The sequence below is a fragment of the Bos javanicus genome, chromosome 6, assembly GCF_032452875.1.
Source record: "Bos javanicus breed banteng chromosome 6, ARS-OSU_banteng_1.0, whole genome shotgun sequence".
Lineage (NCBI taxonomy): Eukaryota > Metazoa > Chordata > Mammalia > Artiodactyla > Bovidae > Bos > Bos javanicus.
Genome location: NC_083873.1, coordinates 87,268,878 through 87,288,242, shown reverse-complemented (window position 1 = coordinate 87,288,242; position 19,365 = coordinate 87,268,878). Strand labels below are relative to the sequence as shown.

The window sequence follows — 19,365 nt, the reverse complement described above, 5'->3', positions numbered from 1 at the left end:
CCACATTTTCTTTCTTGAAGAAAAAAGTTGGTTTGTTGTACCTGGAGCACATTTTTTGCCATATCCTTTTTTCATTTACTTAATTTTTCTTGACTCGCAGACTTGAGTTTGAACCAGTCTGTAAAATATCACTTAATAAAAATCATACAATTAAAAAAAAAGTGACTAGTATTATAACCCCTGCTCTATATCCCGGGTGCTTTTTTAGATATTAAAACTATAAAGTAACATGCATCCTTTTTTTTCCCCCATCAAAACACTTTTGAAAAAGTGAGTTGTTTCCCACAAATATTTTCATTAATCCTACTATTTTTCCCCTGCAGATTTATGTACGAATATTCCATTAATTATGGACAAGCTCCTCTGACACTTTTAGTCGGTTACACCAAGAGTTATCTCTCTATGGTAGGGTCCTGCTGTACTTCACCAAACCCAACAGTATGCTTTTTGAAAGAGGTAGGTGTCATTTCATCACAGCTATATATTCATCATTAGCTATGTACTTTTTTCTTCTATTAATGCCATTCCTTTTAAATAATGTTAGATTCAGATTCTGGAATCTGAAAATATTTTTTAAATGCCTCTTTTTTATTTTGTTAATGGAAAAACACACATAAGCAACTCTGGGGGAAATGTTCCTTTGGTCAGAATTCAGTTTTCTAGTCATTAAAAGGAGTCAGAATGTCCCTTTTTTCTGCTACTTTTGCACACTGCTTTCAATGTATCCTGACCATCTAATGAAATATTTCTCATTTATTTTCTAGAGACTTCAGCTTAAACATTTTTCACTTCTCACCATTATGACAAACAGAATCTGCTCACAATACGCTGCTTATGGGAAGGAGAAGTCAAGGCTCAGGTAAAAATTAAGCACAATCAGTATGTGTAGCTATTTCTGTGCTATCAATCTGTATTAGGATTCTCTAAAAAAATGTTTGCAATAGAAAATACAAACTATAGTGTTATGTTCCTACAATCCTCAAAAATAGTGCTCAGCTACTTTTTATTTTCTCTACACAGAACATGAACCAAAGAAACAAGACTATTATAAAACCTAATTTGCTTTTAATCAACATTTTCCATATACTCATCATAAGACTGGTAGACCACTACAAATTATTTCCTCAATATTCATAATGCTGTATATTGCAAACACACAAGCAAAAACAATCATTTTCTTATTCACCACCCATTACTTGCTTTGCCCATTTTTTCCTTGGGAAGAAAACTTCCTGAATTCTTTTTATATATCTCTTAAGCTCCTTGAATTTATTTTAATTATTTACTTTGTTCTAACCTTCACTTTGATTTTTGTATGGCTTTGTTAATGTCACACTTTAATTTTGACAGTTTCTATGTTTACAATTCTCTCATAGCTTATCAGACATCTATATTTGCCAGCTTTATATCTTTAGTATTTACAGTCTCTTTAATTTTTCTTACTCTGATTCACAAATTCTTTCCTCTAATGATAATGCAATAATTCATGCTGGCACCAGATCTTAAGGTTCCCCCAAAGGCCATAGAAGCTACTTTCATGAATTCTTTAAAGATAATCTTCCATTAGAACTACTGAAAAACTAAATTGTGTTTTCTCTTGAAATTCCCTTTAGTTTTTCTTTTGCATTAAGAGTATTAGGTGTGTAGAGCACAGTAATTCATAGTATAAAACATCCTATAAAGATGTACATACATAAATGGCTTTATATATCTTAAATATATACCATAAATAATATATAAGATATAATTCATATATCATAAACTTATACTTGCATTAGTGTGTAGAAATTTACTCTGAAGAGCTGAGTGTGAACAAAAGTTTAGCTAAAAATATTGCTGCCACTTTTTTTAAATAGGAAAAACATTTCCTAATATGCCTAGAATACAGCATGTTTAAATCAATTATAATATATCCATATGAGAGAATGCCATACAGTTAGAATTATATTTCAAAAGAATATTTAATGAAAACAAAACATCACTATTCCTTTTATCTGTAGTTTCTAAGTAAATTTATGAACAATTCTAAAGACTAGGAGGGGCCACAAAACACACCATTGGCCCTATGAATAGATGTTAGACATTTCTTTATTACCATTTTAGGTCTAACATTTTAATTTGTAAAATGCATTTATCTGGCTGTGTTTATTGGCCAGCTCTTAGTTGTGGTATGCAGCATCTTTTCACTGAGGCATGAAGCTCCCTGACCACAGATTGAACCCAGAACCACTGGGAGCACAGAGTCTTAGCCATTGGACCCCTAGGGATGTCCCTAGATCTAACATTTTAAAGGCTTGCTTCAGCTACAAAAATCTGGCCAGAAGAGAAGCTCTTTATCAGTACTGAAAACATGAAGAGATTCATTGGGAATGGCTGAATTTTCAATAGTGACTTTTGCACAAAGGATCTGCTACATGACAGATATGCTCTATGCAAATGTTGAGGACAAAGAAGTAAAACTTGGATATTATTCCTCCAGACCATGTTCATAAATAAACCAAGAAAACTGAGAATATAGGTAAACTAATCATTCATTTTTAACTGTTCAGCCATCTCATCAAATTTGCCCAGAAAGTGCCTACTGCACATCTGGAAGATGTTCTGCCACTTGCTGAAGATATTACAACAATCCTCTCCAAGTGCTGTGACTCTGTCTCTGAGGACTGCATCAAGGAGGTAAGAAAATGTTCATCGTCGTAGACCACTTACTGAATGGCCGGCACTCTCCTAAGCTGCTTTCTACATGCATCATCTCAGTGACTTCTCCTATGTATCCTATGAAATTTAAATACACTGTTAACTCAATTGTACAGATGAGGAAACAAGATTATCAAGGATTAATAAACTGAAGTCCTACAACTAGTAAGTGGCAAAGTCCACACAAAGCCAAGATTCTGATTCCGAAGACCTTACTCTACCTACAGAGCCCAGAGCATATCCACTAGCCATAGATGGTTACATTTAAATTAAACTTCAGTTCTTTGAAAACACTAGTCTCATTTCAAGTGCTCAGTATTGGACAATACAGATAGAGAATATTTCATCATCACCTGTTATATCATTCACCTGTTTTATTAGACAACACTGAACTCATTATTAAAAGCTTCTAATGTTTTGTTATACTTGTTAAAATTTAATAGTCATCCAACTTTTTCACCATTTTTCATTTATATCATCCATTCAAGTACATACAAATTTGTACTGCTACTTTAGATAGAAGTCACTCCATGTCTGTGACCTCTTTAGAAACAGATACTTTGACATCTGGTCTTTCTTTAAGGATACATCTCAGTGATAGGTGTTTCTCTATAACCTGACTTATAATGGCTAAGTGGGACTTTACTGTATATATCTACTGCATATACTACATTTAGCTACCTGGTGGTGGTGGTTTAGTCGCTAAGTCATGTCCGACTCTTGAGACCCCATGGACTGTAGCCCACCAGGCTTCCTCTGTCCCTGGGATTTTCCAGGGAAGAATACTGATGTGGGTTGCCATTTCCTTCTCCAGAGACATTTAGCTACCTAGATATACCATGTTTTAAACTAGTTCCTTTTTATTGGATTTAGGTTGTTTCAGTTTAACATGGTAAGCAGTGCTGCCCTTAATTGTTTTTAGCTAAATCTTCCCTTCATTCATTATTATGTTCTGAGAGTAAATTCTTGGAAATCATACTGTTATACTTCATGGCTTTTAGTACATACTGACAAGGGCTTCCCTACTGGCTCAGTGGTAAAGAATCTGCCTGCCAGTGCAGGAGGTGTGGGTTCGATCTCTGGTTGGGAAGATCCCCTGGAGGAGAAAATGGCAACCTACTCCAGTCTTCTTCCCTGAAAAATCCCATGGACAGAAGAACCAGGCAGGCTATAGTCCATAGGGTCACAAAAGAGTCAGACACAGCGATTGAACAACAATAACATACTGACAAACTGCACTTCATGAATAGTCTACCACTGTACCTTGTAAGAGGAGAAGGCAACGGCACCCCACTCCAGTACTCTTGCCTGGAAAATCCCATAGACGGAGGAGCCTGGTAGGCTGCAGTCCATGGGGTCGCTAGGAGTCGGACATGACTGAGCGACTTCACTTTCACTTTTCACTTTCATGCACTAGAGAAGGAAATGGCAACCCACTCCAGTGTTCTTGCCTGGAGAATCCCAGGGATGGGGGAGCCTGGTGGGCTGCCATCTCTGAGGTCGCACAGAGTCGGACACGACTGAAGCGACTTAGCAGCAGCAGCAGCAGCAGCAGTACCTTGTAAGAGCATTCATGCTGACTTTTTTAAGCTTTCCTTATTTTTAATGAGACTAACTAGAAACTAACAACGCACAAACTCACAATTTCTCTTGTAGCTTCCTGAATATGCAGTAAAACTCTGTGACAACTTATCCACTAAAAATTCGAAATTTAAGGACTGTTGTCAAGAAAAAACACCCATGGAGATATTTGTGTGCGCTTACTTCATGCCAGCTTCCCCAAACCCTGAACTGCCAGATGTCAAGTTGCCCATGAACAAAGACGTGTGTGATGAAGGAAACACCAAGGTCCTGGATCAGTAAGTAGGGTTGATTTAATTTGACAATATTGACTTTCACTAGCATTAAGTGACAAAAGAAATTAAAACTGAAAGAGATGGTAAGTCTTTCTCTGTTTTCCTCCCACTAAGAATTGAGATACACCATGGGCTACATACACTGAGTTGCATATGCTACAAGTATGTGCATACTTAAGGCCTCAAAATATCTCAGTTTGAATTAACAGGCCCAAAAAATCAATTACTCGTATTAGAGATTAGAATTTAGACTGAACTTGGACTGAAACTCTAATTTACATTTGTCTAAATACTCATCAGTTTTACAAATACATAAATATTGGGATGAGACAATGGAAGCGTTTACACAAATTACTTTCACAGAAAAGCTACTTAAGGTACCCACTTATGCATTATATTGGATTTATTCTATTATCTTTGCACAAATGCAGTTCCATATATATTTGAAGTATTGATAGATCTGTTAATGCATAAATTTATAAACAAATATATATTTGGTACATATAGAATTTTAATTTAACTAGTCACAATAGCTTCAAAGCAACTATCAATAACTTGTTTTTCAATGAGAATTTTAACTTAAAACGTGTTGGATTCATTTTTAGTTCAATCTTTTATTTTTAATTAAGCCAGGTAATAGATATTAAATTTCAGAACATGACGTGTATACGCAAATCTACCCATGTTAAAGAGTGTTATCTCCTTTCTCTCTTCTGCCAGGTATATATTTGAACTAAGCAGGAAGACTCAGATTCCAGAAGTATTCCTCACTAAAATACTTGAGTCAACCCTGAAAAGCCTTGATGAATGCTGCCACTCTGAATCTTCTACTGCCTGTTTAAATGCAAAGGTACAATTTTCTATATTTATGTTGGTATAGCTCAAGGGTTAACAAAGCAAGTCTGGCCTGGTGCCTGTGATCTAAAAGTAGTCTTACACTTTTAAATGGTTTAAAAATAGTATTTCATTATACATGAAAATTACATAAAACTCCAACTTCAGTGTTCATAAGGTTTCATCATAAGATAGTCCTGCTCATTATTTATAGTTGCTTTTGTGCCATGTTGGCAGTTGATTAGTTACAGCAGAGACTGTATGACACTTACACAGCTTGAAATGTTTACAATCTGGCCTTATGTAGAAAATGTTATCCAATATCCAATGTAGATAATAGACACATAATTTTTTAATTAATTTATTTATTTTAATCGGAGGCTAATTACTTTACAATATTGTAGTGGTTTTTGCCACACATCGACATGAATCAGTCATGGGCGTACATGTGTTCCTCATCCAGAAGCCCCCTCCCACCTCCCTCCTCATCCCAACCCTCAGGGTCATCCCAGTGCACCATCCCTGAGCACCCTGTCGCATGCATCAAACCTGGACCAGCGATCCACCTCACATATGATAATATACACGTCTCAACACTACCTTCTCAAATCATCCCACCCTTGCCTTCTCCCACAGAGTCCAAAACACTGTTCTTTACATCTGTGTCTCTTGCTGTCTCTCGTATAGGGTCATCGTTACCATCTTTCTAAATTCCATATATATGCGTTAATATACTATAGTGGTGTTTTTCTTTCTAACTTACTTTACTCTGTATGATAGGCTCCAGTTTCATCCACCTCATTAGGACTGATTCAAATGCATTCCTTTTAATGGCTGAGTAATATTCCATCATGTGTGTATATGTACCACAGCTTTTTTATCCATTCATCTGCCAGTGGACATCTAGTTTGCTTCCATGTCCTGGCTGTTGTAAACACTGCTGCAATGAACATTGGGGTACACGTGTCTCTTTCACTTCTGGTTTCCTCAGTGTGTATGCCCCAGCAGTGGGATTGCTGGGTCGTATGGCAGTTCTATTTCCAGTTTTTCAAGGAATCTCCACACTGTTCTCCATAATGGCTATACTCGTTTGCATTCCCACCAACAGCGTAAGAGGGTTCCCTTTTCTCTACACCCTCTCCAGCATTTAGACTGGAGAGGGTGTAGAGACTTTTGTTTGTAGACTTTTTGATAGCAGCCATTCTGACTGACATGAAGTGGTACCTCACTGTGGTTTTGATTTGCATTTCTCTGATAATGAGTGATGTTGAGCATCTTTTCATGTTTTTGTTAGCTGTCTGTATGTCTTCTTTGGAGAAATGTCTGTTTAGTTCTTTGGCCCATTTTTTGATTGGGTTGTTTATTTTTCTGGAATTGAGCTGCAGGAGTTGCTTGTATATTTTTGAGATTAATTCTTTGTCAGTTCCTTCATTTGCTATTATTTTCTCCCATTCTGAAGGCTGTCTTTTCACCTTGCTAATAGTTTCCTTCGTTGTGCAAGAGCTTTTAAGTTTAATTAAGTCCCGTTTGTTTACTTTTGCCTTTATTTCCATTACTCTGGGAGGTGGGTCATAGAGGATCCTGCTGTGATTTATGTCAGAGAGTGTTTTGCCTATGTTTTCCTCTAGGAGTTTTACAGTTTCTGATCTTATGTTTAGATCTTTAATCCATTTTGAGTTTATTTATGTGTATGGTGTTAGAAAGTGTTCTAGTTTCATTCTTTTACAAGTAGTTGACCAGTTTTCCCAGCACCACTTATTAGAGATTGTCTCTTCTCCTTTGTATATTCTTGCCTCCTTTGTCAAAGATAAGGTGTCCATAGGTTAGACACTCATATTGATACACTGCCTGGAATTCTGATTTAACATCTCTCTGAAGAGCGTTTCAAGACAAGTAATTGTTATGTAATCATTATTTTCTTACAGGGCCCTCAATTGACAAGGGAATTATCATCTTTCATTCAAAAAGGACAAGAACTATGTGCTGATTATTCAGAAAACACATTTACTGAGTACAAGAAAAAGTAAGGGTCTCGTTCTGGCTGATTCCTTCAAATTTATCAATAATAATAGCCTGGTATTGTGATTTGAAGCAGGGTTGAAGACTTCAGATGTGTTAAGTGAGCAGTTAAAAGAGGAGATGCAATTTAAGAGTTGTAAAGAATAGTCAGTCTAATACCTATATAAGAAAAAACAGTTCTTTTCTGGGGAGATGTCATGTATATCAGATGAGAGGTCAGTTAGAATACAGTCACAGAAACATAAATTCCAAGATCCACAGGGACATGATTTAAAAAATATATAATTAACTCATATCAACACTCTTACCAAAAAGTTATCTGCAGTTGTTGCTACAGATAAACAGAGAAACTAAAACTGCTGAAAAATATTATCTAAATTGATGGCATATTGTCTGATAGGACAACCCAAACTTTCAATCAAGTACAGTGTCATCCATTACCAGTATATATTCTCTATAAACTGGAAATAGAAATGTTAATCAATAAGGTACAATAGCCATTTTTCTCAAGTTAAAGAAGGAAGCATGTCTTTATAAATAGGTGTTAATACTAAAATAACAAGTCATAACAAAAATTTTACTGGCTTCCTAGAAAATATCTCTGTGAGATCATGTCATTCTCAATTTCATTAAGCAAATTTCTTAGATCTATTTCAAACCATCAACAACACAGCCCTCAAATAAGCACAAATACAACCTCACAAAAAAAACTTTTAAAGAATCCCAAAAGGAGGAAACCTTCAGTGACCCCTATGAAGACCTTAACAAAGTCTAAAAGAAAAATAAATGTGAAAGCCTTAAGTTCAAAATGGTTGTTTCCCATTTATCAGGAGATTATATAATTAATAAATTATGGAAGTGGCATAGAATATTATGGATAATACAAAATTAAGTTCCCTGCCAACAGTTTTGTTTTGAACTCTAGGGTTACATGGGATAATTCTGTGATAATTTATATAATCTCAGTTCATTAAAAGTGTTAATGCAGTGGAATTGATATTTGGGATTTTGAAAGTAGAGAAGATTGAAGCTATTGAATCTAGGTTTTTAAAATCTCACAGACCCTCTTTTTCTCCCTATCCTCTGAGTTGCATCTAGTCTGACTTCCTTTCCCTCCCAGCCGGGACCTACTATTTTCAATAACTCTTTAATAAGTAAGCTAATCCCCCTCACCCGTCTGTCCTTTCCCAGCATCCATTATACTAATCCCAACTCTAGATAAACTTGGGTCTCCATTATGTCCCAATGCCCACTACTGGGCTGGCAAGTATCAATATTTCTTGGAAAAGTCATAAACCAGGCTGAGTTATCCATTATGAGAAGAGAGAGTTAATTTAAACTGGGAGGGACCATTCAAACCAGGAGGGAATCAACAAAGTCAGATCCTAGCACCATCTTAAATGGAGATGGAGAGTTCATAAAAAGCAGGGCTTAAAAAACACAAAGCCCTTGTTGTGCCTTCCAGCATAGCTAGTTGAGTAGTAGGCAAACAGAAGAGATTATATATGAGAGAAAGTTTATTAAGGTGACAAAGTCCTATAAGGGAAGTACTCTTTGAGGAATTTGAAATCTAGAACTGGAGAGAAGATGAAAAATTAGGGAGCAGAGAGGAGGAAGTCATCCATGTGATTGATGTAACTGAGTGAATGAAAGGGAAATAATAGGAATTCAAACTCAGCAGCAGGTTGTATGTTTACTTTCATGATCTAAAAAGACAGATTTCACTTCCTATTCTTCAACTGCGACATCAAAAATCATTCCACAGATACTAAGTTTTCTTAAGGGTCACTATTTTCCTTTTTTGTTGTTGCTGTTGCAAAAGATCTGAAGTGGCTACCATTTTGCACTGGACATGATTATAGAGTGCATCTATTACAACTTTACATAAAATTGGCCTTTCAGACTGGCAGAGAGACTAAGAGGAAAATTTCCTGATGCCACGGAGACGGATCTCCAAGAGCTGGTTGCCAAGCGCTCAGACTTTGCCTCCAAGTGTTGTTCTGTAAACTCACCTCCTCTCTACTGCAATTCAGAGGTAAGAAATTTTACTGTTCTACTTATCACTGCATAGTATGAAGAACCTGTGTGGTCAGAATTGCTCATTGGTTACTGATTGCCTGTCCTACTCATGGGAAGTGTCTTCTTGGTCTTTTCAGATGCAGGTATCCTATTTGTTCATATCCTCCATTTGACTCTGTTTTCCAGCAGTCATTTCAGAATGCTATATTAGAATAGTCAAAAAAGATAAGGAGGTCATTTCATTTCACTTTATGGCTAATTCGGAAGTAGTAATGCCAATTCCAAGGATTTTGATGTCTCACCTGTTATATTTCTGGAATATAGAGGCAGGGTTAAGAACAGCTCTATGCCATGCTAAAACAGATTCTTCCTTGGCTCACCTTTCTAAAGTTCATGATATTAAGTTGTATTCCTTTTGACTGGATTACACTATTGTTTATTTTGTAGTCTATTGGGAAGGAAATACTTATGGCCCATTTTGGACCCATCATTTCTGCATCTATACATAAAAATAATTTTACTATAGTGTTAAAGTTAATACTACTTATGCCAGGGATTTCAGGTCAATTAGAAGTCTTTTTCTATAAATTAAAGGATTTTTTAAGAATTTATAAGAATCTTTATGCAATTAAACCATGAAAGCAACAAAGCCTGATTTAATTTTATGGATCAAGAAGATCCCCTGGAGAAGGGAATGGCTACCCACTCCAGTATTCTTGCCTGGAGAATTCCATGGACAGAGGAGCCTGGCAAGTTACAGTCCATGGGGTGGCAGAGTCAGAGACAACTGAGTGACTAACACTTTCACTTCATTTTTCTATTATTATTCTAGTAGAGCACATCTGAAGATACCTAAGAACTTAATAAGAAATGAAATGTTTATATGAAGAAAACTATAAAGGTCATTTAGTGTAATTTTTCATTCAGTTCATCCGTGCCAGAGGTCATTCGGCCTCCATTTAAATATCTGAAATTTGTTTTCTCCTAGAGGCAGCCTATTTCACTGCCCAGTAGCTTGATTTATGATAACATTTTTTTTTTCTCTAAAACATGATATTCCCCTCATAATTTCTGCTGAGTCTGGTCTGGCTTTCTTTACCAACTAGAAAATGTTATTTTCTCGGTTCTCTGGTAGAGGTTCTTTTATATTTCAACGGTTTTCTGAAAGTTAGGCTGTGAAAAGTTTTGTTTGTATTTAAGTCTTGGTTATACATACTAATTCTTTTACATATTTTGGTGGTTTTATTTTTTATTATTCTGTGTGTGTGTGTGTGGTGTGTGTTAGTTGCTCAGTTGTATCCGACTCTGTGTGAACCCATGGACTGTAGCCCGCTAGGCTCCTCTGTCCATGGAATCTTCCAGACAAGAACACTAGAGTGGGTTGCCATATCCTCCCCCAAGGGATCTTTCCCACCCAGGGATCTAACTGGATCTCCTGCATTGCAGGCAGATTCTTCACCATCTGAGCTTTTTTACCTTATCAATTTAACAAGTTGAGCTACATCACATTACTCATTTTTGTGCTCTATTCCCGAAGGCAATGGCACCCCACTCCAGTACTCTTGCCTGGAAAATCCCACGGACGGAGGAGCTTGGTAGGCTGCAGTCCATGGGGCCGCTAGGAGTCAGACACGACTGAGCGACTTCACTTTCACTCTTCACTTTCATGCATTGGAGAAGGAAATGACAACCCACTCCAGTGTTCTTGCCTTGAGAAATCCCAGGGACGGGGGAGCCTGGTGGGCTGCCATCTATGGGGTCGCACAGAGTCGGACATGACTGAAGCGACTTAGCAGCATACCCTTGGAAATTATAATTTCTCCTCCAGTTTCAATTCATACCCTTCAAATCCCAAACCTATCTGTCAATCTTCCTAGTAATAATTTGTAAAGCCAGAATTCTGGAATGAAAAGGGTACAATAAAATAAAAAGAAGCCTATTCTTAAAATTCTGCTGAGAAACATATCATGTTAATCTTGCATTAAAGTTCAAAACAAGGTTCTAAAATACATGGATTATTAGAAAATTTTGATCGTTACTGGCATTAAAACATCTATCATAAAGAAACTAAATCCAACAGTTTTTCTTTCTTTACTAACAACTGGCTTTGGGTAATATGACAACTGAATCTAGGTTGCCTTTACAAGAAGTAAAAAAAAAAAATTACCTTTCCTAGAAGCTATTTTCTACCAGGAGAATTTGCTATGAGGGTCTCATTCAGTCACTAATAAAAAAAAAAGAAAAGAAAAAACCTAACTCCTTTTTTTTTTTTTTACATTCTGTCAAAAATACCACTTTGCTAACCAGTCCCCAGTCCCTTTACCTGTTCATCCACACCCACTTTCCTTTTTGACCTTGCACAAGGCAAATAGAGCTGTATGCGTGAAGCACATACTTCCTTCAAGCCTGTTCCTTTTCATTTCTTTAACTTGCTTTTCAGTATATTCATTATAATACATCGCCATTTTAAGACTTTTTTTTCATATTTTCAACAATCATGATGAGAACACAGTTTTGTGATGTTCTATTTTCTTGCTTTATAACCAGTAAATTTATAGCAGTGCTGCGGCTGAGTAGCCAAACTTTCAGAAATTGCTAAAGGACAGTGAGATGAATGAAGTTGAGCTACTCATGGATAAATGATTTTTTAGAGCCCTGGGAGGTTAGACTCTCTGGTATTTCTGTTAGCCTTTTGATGGTCTCTACATTAATGTTGATATCATAGCTAGGTAAGTGAGCTTACCTCTGACTTCAAGTTAAGGCAAAATCTGTTAGAACAGACTTTAATTCTCAATGCTTAGTGTAAGTATTTGTCCCACTTATCCTATAATTTGGATTATAGTTTATCATCAAATCTCCTTGTCCTATATTTGCTTGAAAGTTTTCTCCTTAAAAGCGGTGCCTATGCACCACATGCACACTGAGTCATTTATATCCACGGATCCACCTCTATCTGCCATTCTACACATGCATGGCACAGTGGCTAGAGGAGTGGCAGAAAGGGCCTCTGAACCATACTAAATTCGTGTTTAATTATGTCATCTACCTCTATCTACTCCCTCACCTTGATCTTGAAATGACCAAGAAATAGAACAGTCAGTATAGCTTTCTTTCAGCTTTACCACAGCACTCAGAAGTCATTCCTTTTTTTTCTATAGAGGCCCATTGACTGCAGAAAAACTTACAGTTGCAAAATTAGGCTTGATTTTTTTTCTCTCCATCATTCAGTCAGGTCATTCCTATTCATGACCTGATAATATAGCTTCTGAAAACTCATCACTACATTATCCCTAAGATGTCCCAACAGATTTCCCAAAGTTTTCAGAAAGCCACTGTCATATACTGGATTTGATCATTAAAATTTTTTTAAAAATCAATTTCAAATCTCCATGAACAGCTGGGCAAAGAGGAGACCAATTCTTCTCTTCCCATCCCTTTCCCCTTCTGCCTCCTCTTTCCTTTCTCTCACACTTCAGGAAAAATGTTAATCTCTCAGTATAAGTAGTTTTTATAATCGTCAATATCATAGCTATCATTTATTAAACCATTACTATTTGTTAAGCAGAATATTAATAGCTTTACATGTATGTATTTGTGGAGTGATCTAAAGCAATTCCAAATGTTGGGTACCATTTTAATTCCCCTTTTATGAGTGGGTTGAGTAGATATATGGAGGTTAGATGATGTTAGAAAAAACCATAAGTTTATTTCACATGAGTCTGTTATTCCATGAGATTGTCAGCATTTAGCCCTAATTTACCTAATAATGGTGAAAATAAATTATCAATACCAGAAAACAATTACTGACTGGAAGTCCAAAATGATTGTTAAAATAGTAAAACAGATACCAAGTTAGTAGTATCACTCTGAATTCCATTCATCCTAGTTCCTTGGACTCTTTTTTCATTAGTTATACGCTTCTGTTTCAACAATACCTTTTGAATGATTCTAATTTAAAGTTTTTTATCTCCTGATCTTAAATAAGGTAATTCAGACACTACTCCCTAGCTACGTTTCTTTCTCCTCCCCTTAAAGCCAAGATTCTTGAAAGAATAGTATACGCTCTCATTCATCACACCTCCTATGAATTCCTCTACCCTTTGCAGTATGGTACCTGAAGCTGCTATATCACTAATGACAAAGTCACACTGAAAATTTCTTGGTAAGTCTAACAGTTTTTCAGCCCTTACCAGCCTTCTCTGTAAAACACTTGATACCCACAATGATTTCTTCCTTCTTGCAACAATTGTCATCTTATCATATTCTACCTTTTTCTCCTATGGTCCTTCCCTTCTCACTCTCTTTAGTATTGTCCCCTTCTTCTACCTACAATTTAAACTTCTTTTCTTCCAGAGTTTTTTCCTTCATCTTCAATTTTCATGACATTACATTTTCCCTGAGCGTTCTTGTCCATGGACATGTGTTTAATCTTCAAACCTCCACCTCCAGGCAGAATCTCTCCCCTCAGGACCAAGATTTTCATCCAACTGTCCATGGGGGCTCTTATCCCACAAGAAATTCAAACTCAACATGCCCAAAGTCTTCCCCTAAAAAACTCCTATTTCCCTACATTTATAAATACCATCACCATTCACCCATTGTCTAAAATAGAAACAGTAATCTTTGGCTTCTACATACATTCAACTCAGTTCCAAATCCTATGAATTCTAACTCTTCAATATCTCTCAGTAAATACCTTCTCCTATATTATCAGTACTTAGTGAGGACAATGAAAGATGGCATTTCTTGCACCATGCAAAGAGAATTATGATACAGCTCTGCTGTAGTGTCTCGGAAAAGAAAAATAGACAAAGGGGAGACACACTTGCCTAATTACAAAGTAGAAAATGACTGGATAAAAACTCATACTCAATGGCTTCCCTGATGGCTCAGAGGGTAAAGAATCTGCCTGCAATGCGGAAGACCTAGGTTTGATCCCTAGGTTGGGAAGATCCCCTGGAGGAGGGCATGGCAACCCACTCCAGTATTCTCGCCTGGAGAATCCCTACAGACAGTGGAGCCTAGTGGGCTACAGTTCATAGGGTCGCAAAGAGTCAGACACAACTGAGCAGCTAAGCACAGCACAATTTAGGCAACATTTTACCTAGATTACAAGCTGCCCATTGGTCTCTCATCTCTAGTCTTCCTTAAGTGTCTCACACCTAATCCCCTCTCTATACTGAGGTCAAAATAACCTTTGTGATGCACAAAATGGTAAATACATTTTAATTCCTCTCCATCACTTCTAAATTATGTCCAATTTTTTTTTTCTAATCAAAAGAATTTGGACCTTGGTTTCTTCTCCAAACTGGTCGTGACTTATTCTTATTGCTTTGGCTCTCCTAAACAACTTGCAGTTTCCTAAGTAAATTAAGCTTGCTCTTTTTTTTTTTTTTTAACTTATTTATTTTTATTGAAGGATAATTACTTTACAGAATTTTCTTTCAACCCTCAACATGAATCAGCCATAGGTCCATAAATCCCCTCCCTTTTGAACCTCCCTCCCATCTCCTCCCCATCCCATCTTGCTAGGTTGATACAGAGCCCATGTTTGAGTTTCCTGAGCCGCACAGAAAATTCCCATTGGCTATCCATTTTACATACGGTAATGCAAGTTTCCATGTCACTCTTTCCATACATTTCACCCTCTCTTCCTCTCTCCCCATGTCCATTTGTCTATTCTCTATGTCTGTTTCTCCACTGCTGCCCTGTAAATAAATTCTTCAGTACCCTTTTCCTAGATTCTTTATATATAGGTGTTAGAATACAACATTTATCTTACACTTTCTACTAACTTCACTCTGTATAGTAGGCTCTAGATTCATCCACCTCCTTAGAACTGACTCAAATGCACTCCTTTTTATGGCCAAGTAATATTCCATTGTGTATATGTACCACAACTTCTTTATCCATTCATCTGTCAATGGACATCTAGGTCACTTCCATGTTCTAGCTATTATAAATAGTGCTGCAATAAACAATGGGATACATGTGTCTCTTTCAATTTTGGTTTCCTCAGGGTATATGCCTAGGAGTGGGATTGCTGGGTCTTACCTCAAGGCTTTTGCGCCTACTAACTCAACCCAGATTGCCCTATTCACACACTATAACTGGCTCAATCCTTCCACAAGCTTCAGGATTCAAATTAAACATCAACTCCCCTGGGAATCCTTCCCTGGAACCCAAGCTCATCTGCTATGAATTAATATTCTGTGCACACCCAATAATTAGCACCTATTAACTCATGTCATTGTTTCTTGTCTTTTTTCCTGGAATACTGTAATATAAAACTAAATAAATATGCTGCTGCTGCTGCTGCTAAGTCACTTCAGTCGTGTCCAATTCTGTGCGACCCCAGAGACGGCAGCCCACCAGGCTCCTCTGTCCCTGGGATTCTCCAGGCAAGAGCACTGGAGTGGGTTGCCATTTCCTTCTCCAATGTATGAAAGTGAAAAGTGAAGGTGAAGTCGCTCAGTCATGTCTGACTCTGTGCGACCCCATAGACTGCAGCCTACCAGGCTCCTCCATCCATGGGATTTTCCAGGCAAGAGTACTGGAGTGGGGTGCCATTGTCTTCTCCAAATAAATATGAAGGATGGTCAATTAAAAATTTAATATAAAACTGTATTTTGACAAGAATCATTTCATATAAGCAAGGTTCAAAAAATTTTTATTCCTTCTGAATGATGTTATCTTGAAACAAAATATCTCATGATTTAAATAACATTTTTCATTTCAGATTGATGCTGAAATTAATACCGTACAGTCCTGATGCATGTGTACCGTCTTAAGTAAGTATAGTTGTTAAAGGCAGCAAAGAACCTAGCTTTGTACTATGTATTTTTTTTAATCATAATAGGAAGGAGATTATTTGTTCAAATTATTTATTCTAACAATTATCTAGTCAAATGTATTTTATACATGAGAATATTAAGCATATGGAGAAGTTAAGGAACTTAAACAAGAATATACAACCAACTTCTGACATATTTAGGACTAGAGTCCTAGTCCCCAGACCAGTACTTTATCCATTATAACCCTACAGCTAAGATAATGACCTCATAGAGATCAGGGGTCTTGATGCATTCAGCAGAAAAAGCTGAGTTTGAAGACAGAATCCATCAAGTCTTCAATAACATGGCAGTATTCTCAGGAGGAAAACGACATTCCTCAAGCAAAAGCAACACTGTTGAAATACTGCCACTTGCTTTTTTCAGATAGTACATTCTCAACCATTAAAAAAATGTCTGATGAAGACATTGAGCATAAAATAACTTAGATAGAACCCAGTACCTTAAACTGAGGTGACCTTAACTCTGCATTTTTACAAAACACATTTTCTCTTCAAATTTAATTGTATTCATTTTAAAGATATTGGTTCTGAGACTTTTTTTAAATGACTAAAAACAATGGTTTATCTCAGATCTTAATTAAACTGAGGCTTTTCAATTATATAAAATTTTAATTTTTCTGATTTCCTGACAATGTTTCCTAAAATGCTTATGGAAGGAAAAGCCATCAACTCATGAAATCCAAGCTTCCAACTCTCAACAATTTGAATCATTAGAAAAAGCAAAAAATAAAATTAACATTCTGAGAGGTGATACAATGAGATTAATCAAGGGAACTCATTTTTGGACTCATCCAATCTGGTTTAGAATTCTGTCTTTGTCTTTGTAAACTTGAGCAAGTTACAATCCCTAAAGCTAAGTTCCATTTTCCATAAGAAGAAAAAAGTGTAATATGTACCTTTCAGCATTGTTGTAATGATTAACTGAAATGATGATGTATTATGTACAAGTCCCAGCAAATAGTAGCGGAAATACTAGCAAAAGTTTTTACTGCTGTTGCTTCTACTGCTGATAAAACTGTTGACTAAAGAAAAACACACAACCTGACAAAGTTGTGAGTTATGTTTTATTTGGGGACTTTACTAAGGACTACAGTCCAGGAAGATAGCCTCTCAGATAGCTAAAAGAACGTCTCTGAAGGGGTAAGGGAGGAGCCAGATTATATAGGCATAGGCTTTTTTTGTTTTGCTTTGTTTTGTTTTTGCTGAAAAAGCAAACATATAGTAGAACATCAAAGATGACTGCTATTTACAAAGAATAGACATCTCAAGTTAATGATTTTAGTTCTCTCTGTTGTATGAGAAGATGCAACAATCTGGGGTCATTGAAGTTTTCCCATTAGATATACATCTTAACTCTCTATGACCAATGGCCAGAATCCAGAACACTGAAAGTTTTCGGTTATTCTCCATTCTAAATCTTTTCAGGGCACACTGTTAGCACAGCTAAAGTGTCTGATGGTGGGCAACATTTATTGTTTCCTGGAATAGCAGGCAACATTCTTTGTCTAAAATATGAATCGAAACTAAAGCAAGTTTCCCTCTCTATATATTCTTTGAGTTCTAGCATATGAATATTATGTCCTAAAGGGAAAGTAAGTTCACTGAATAATTTCTGGAGAAAAAGGCCAAAAGCCATACCTGAAACTAATGTGTTATGTCACTTACATTGTTCAGTCGCTCAGTCATGTCCAACTCTTTGCAGTCCATGGACGGCAGCATACCATCCTTCATTACCCCTCACTATCTCCTGGAGTTTGCTCAAATTCATGTCCATTGAGTCAATCAACTCAATTTCACTTATACCTCAATGAAAAAAATGAAAAATCCAGGTTACCTGAGTGTAAATATTCTAGAGTTAAAAATAGTATATGGTCTCTATTGCTGCTAAACTAATCTTTTTCCCTCATTTAAATTAATCCAGTGTCCCTTTTGGAGAGGGCAATGGCACCCTACTCCAGTACTCCTGCCTGGAAAATCCCATGGATGGAGGAGCCTGGTGGGCTGCAGTCCATGGGGTTGCTAAGAGTTGGACATGACTGAGCGACTTCACTTTCACTTTTCACTGTCATGCATTGGAGAAGGAGATGGCAATCCACTCCAGTGTTCTTGCCTGGAGAATCCCAGGGACAGAGGAGCCTGGTGGGCTGCCATCTATGGGGTCGCACATAATCGGACACGACTGAAGCGACTTAGCAGCTGCAGCAGCAGTATCCCTTTATTTCAACCCACATGTAATCTCAATAGAGTTAAAAATCTCAGTACACAACAGCCACCTCACCTCCCACCCTTCAAGGTACCTCTAGCTATTGTATATGAAAGCTTTGCCTTTGAGTTTGTTTTAACTGAATTATTTTTCTGTAGGAACACAGTGCATTTTCTTGGTGTCTCATGTATATTCACATTCTTTCAGTCTCTGGGAGCACAAATTGGAAAAGAGGTATTCTAAGAAAAAGAGAGGGAACACTAATTTGAAGAATTAAGAGTTTTGTTTTTTTTTAACCTGACAACTTTCCAAAATACACTTAATGCTAGCTAAATCAACAGGGTAAGTTTTTTCAGTGACAGATTGATGAAGGTTCTAGTATACTGATTACTCTGGTTCTAGTAATTAACTCGATCTTCCATAAAAGATTTTTCAGTCATTTCTCTCATATTAGTATTTTTTCTATTATTGCCTTTGATTAGTCCTACGATTTCTGTATCACCCAACTGGCCACCCAGCTACCATTTGATCATCTAGAAGGAAGTCCTAAAAAAAAAAAAAAAATCACTCACATGTTCCTTCATATGCTTCCACAATGTGTATTGATTCTTTCGGGCTCTATTTACTTAATGCATATTTATTATAGTCACAATCTGCAATTATAAAGGGTTATATTAGGAGCAGTTATATGGCCTTGAAAGAGCAAATTATAACTTGCTCATAAGGTTGTGAGACTAGAGCATTTGATGTCTAAAAATAATGATGCCACACTCTAAAAGTTCTATTAGGTTTCCAGAACACAGCCAGCAGATTGTGGTTCTTGGGTTTCAGGGAGAATTCTGTAACTCTGTAGGACAATAGTTGTTGTAAGTTGCTAAATCCAA

General features: G+C 36.7%; 1 protein-coding gene across 3 annotated transcripts in view; it reads left to right on the top strand.

Moving 5' to 3' along the window:
• Positions 1–19,365, top strand: part of GC (GC vitamin D binding protein) — a 51,786-nt gene that overhangs the window by 17,804 nt on the left and 14,617 nt on the right. For all 3 annotated transcript variants that reach the window (XR_009737054.1, XM_061420426.1, XM_061420425.1), the window contains exons 5-12: positions 324–456; positions 765–859; positions 2,550–2,676; positions 4,354–4,556; positions 5,274–5,403; positions 7,313–7,410; positions 9,309–9,441; positions 16,165–16,216. Coding sequence is in view for 2 of the 3 variants with exons in the window: in XM_061420426.1 (XP_061276410.1) it covers positions 324–456; positions 765–859; positions 2,550–2,676; positions 4,354–4,556; positions 5,274–5,403; positions 7,313–7,410; positions 9,309–9,441; positions 16,165–16,197 (952 nt within the window). In the remaining variant the exon portion in view is untranslated. The remainder of the gene's footprint in view (positions 1–323; positions 457–764; positions 860–2,549; positions 2,677–4,353; positions 4,557–5,273; positions 5,404–7,312; positions 7,411–9,308; positions 9,442–16,164; positions 16,217–19,365) is intronic.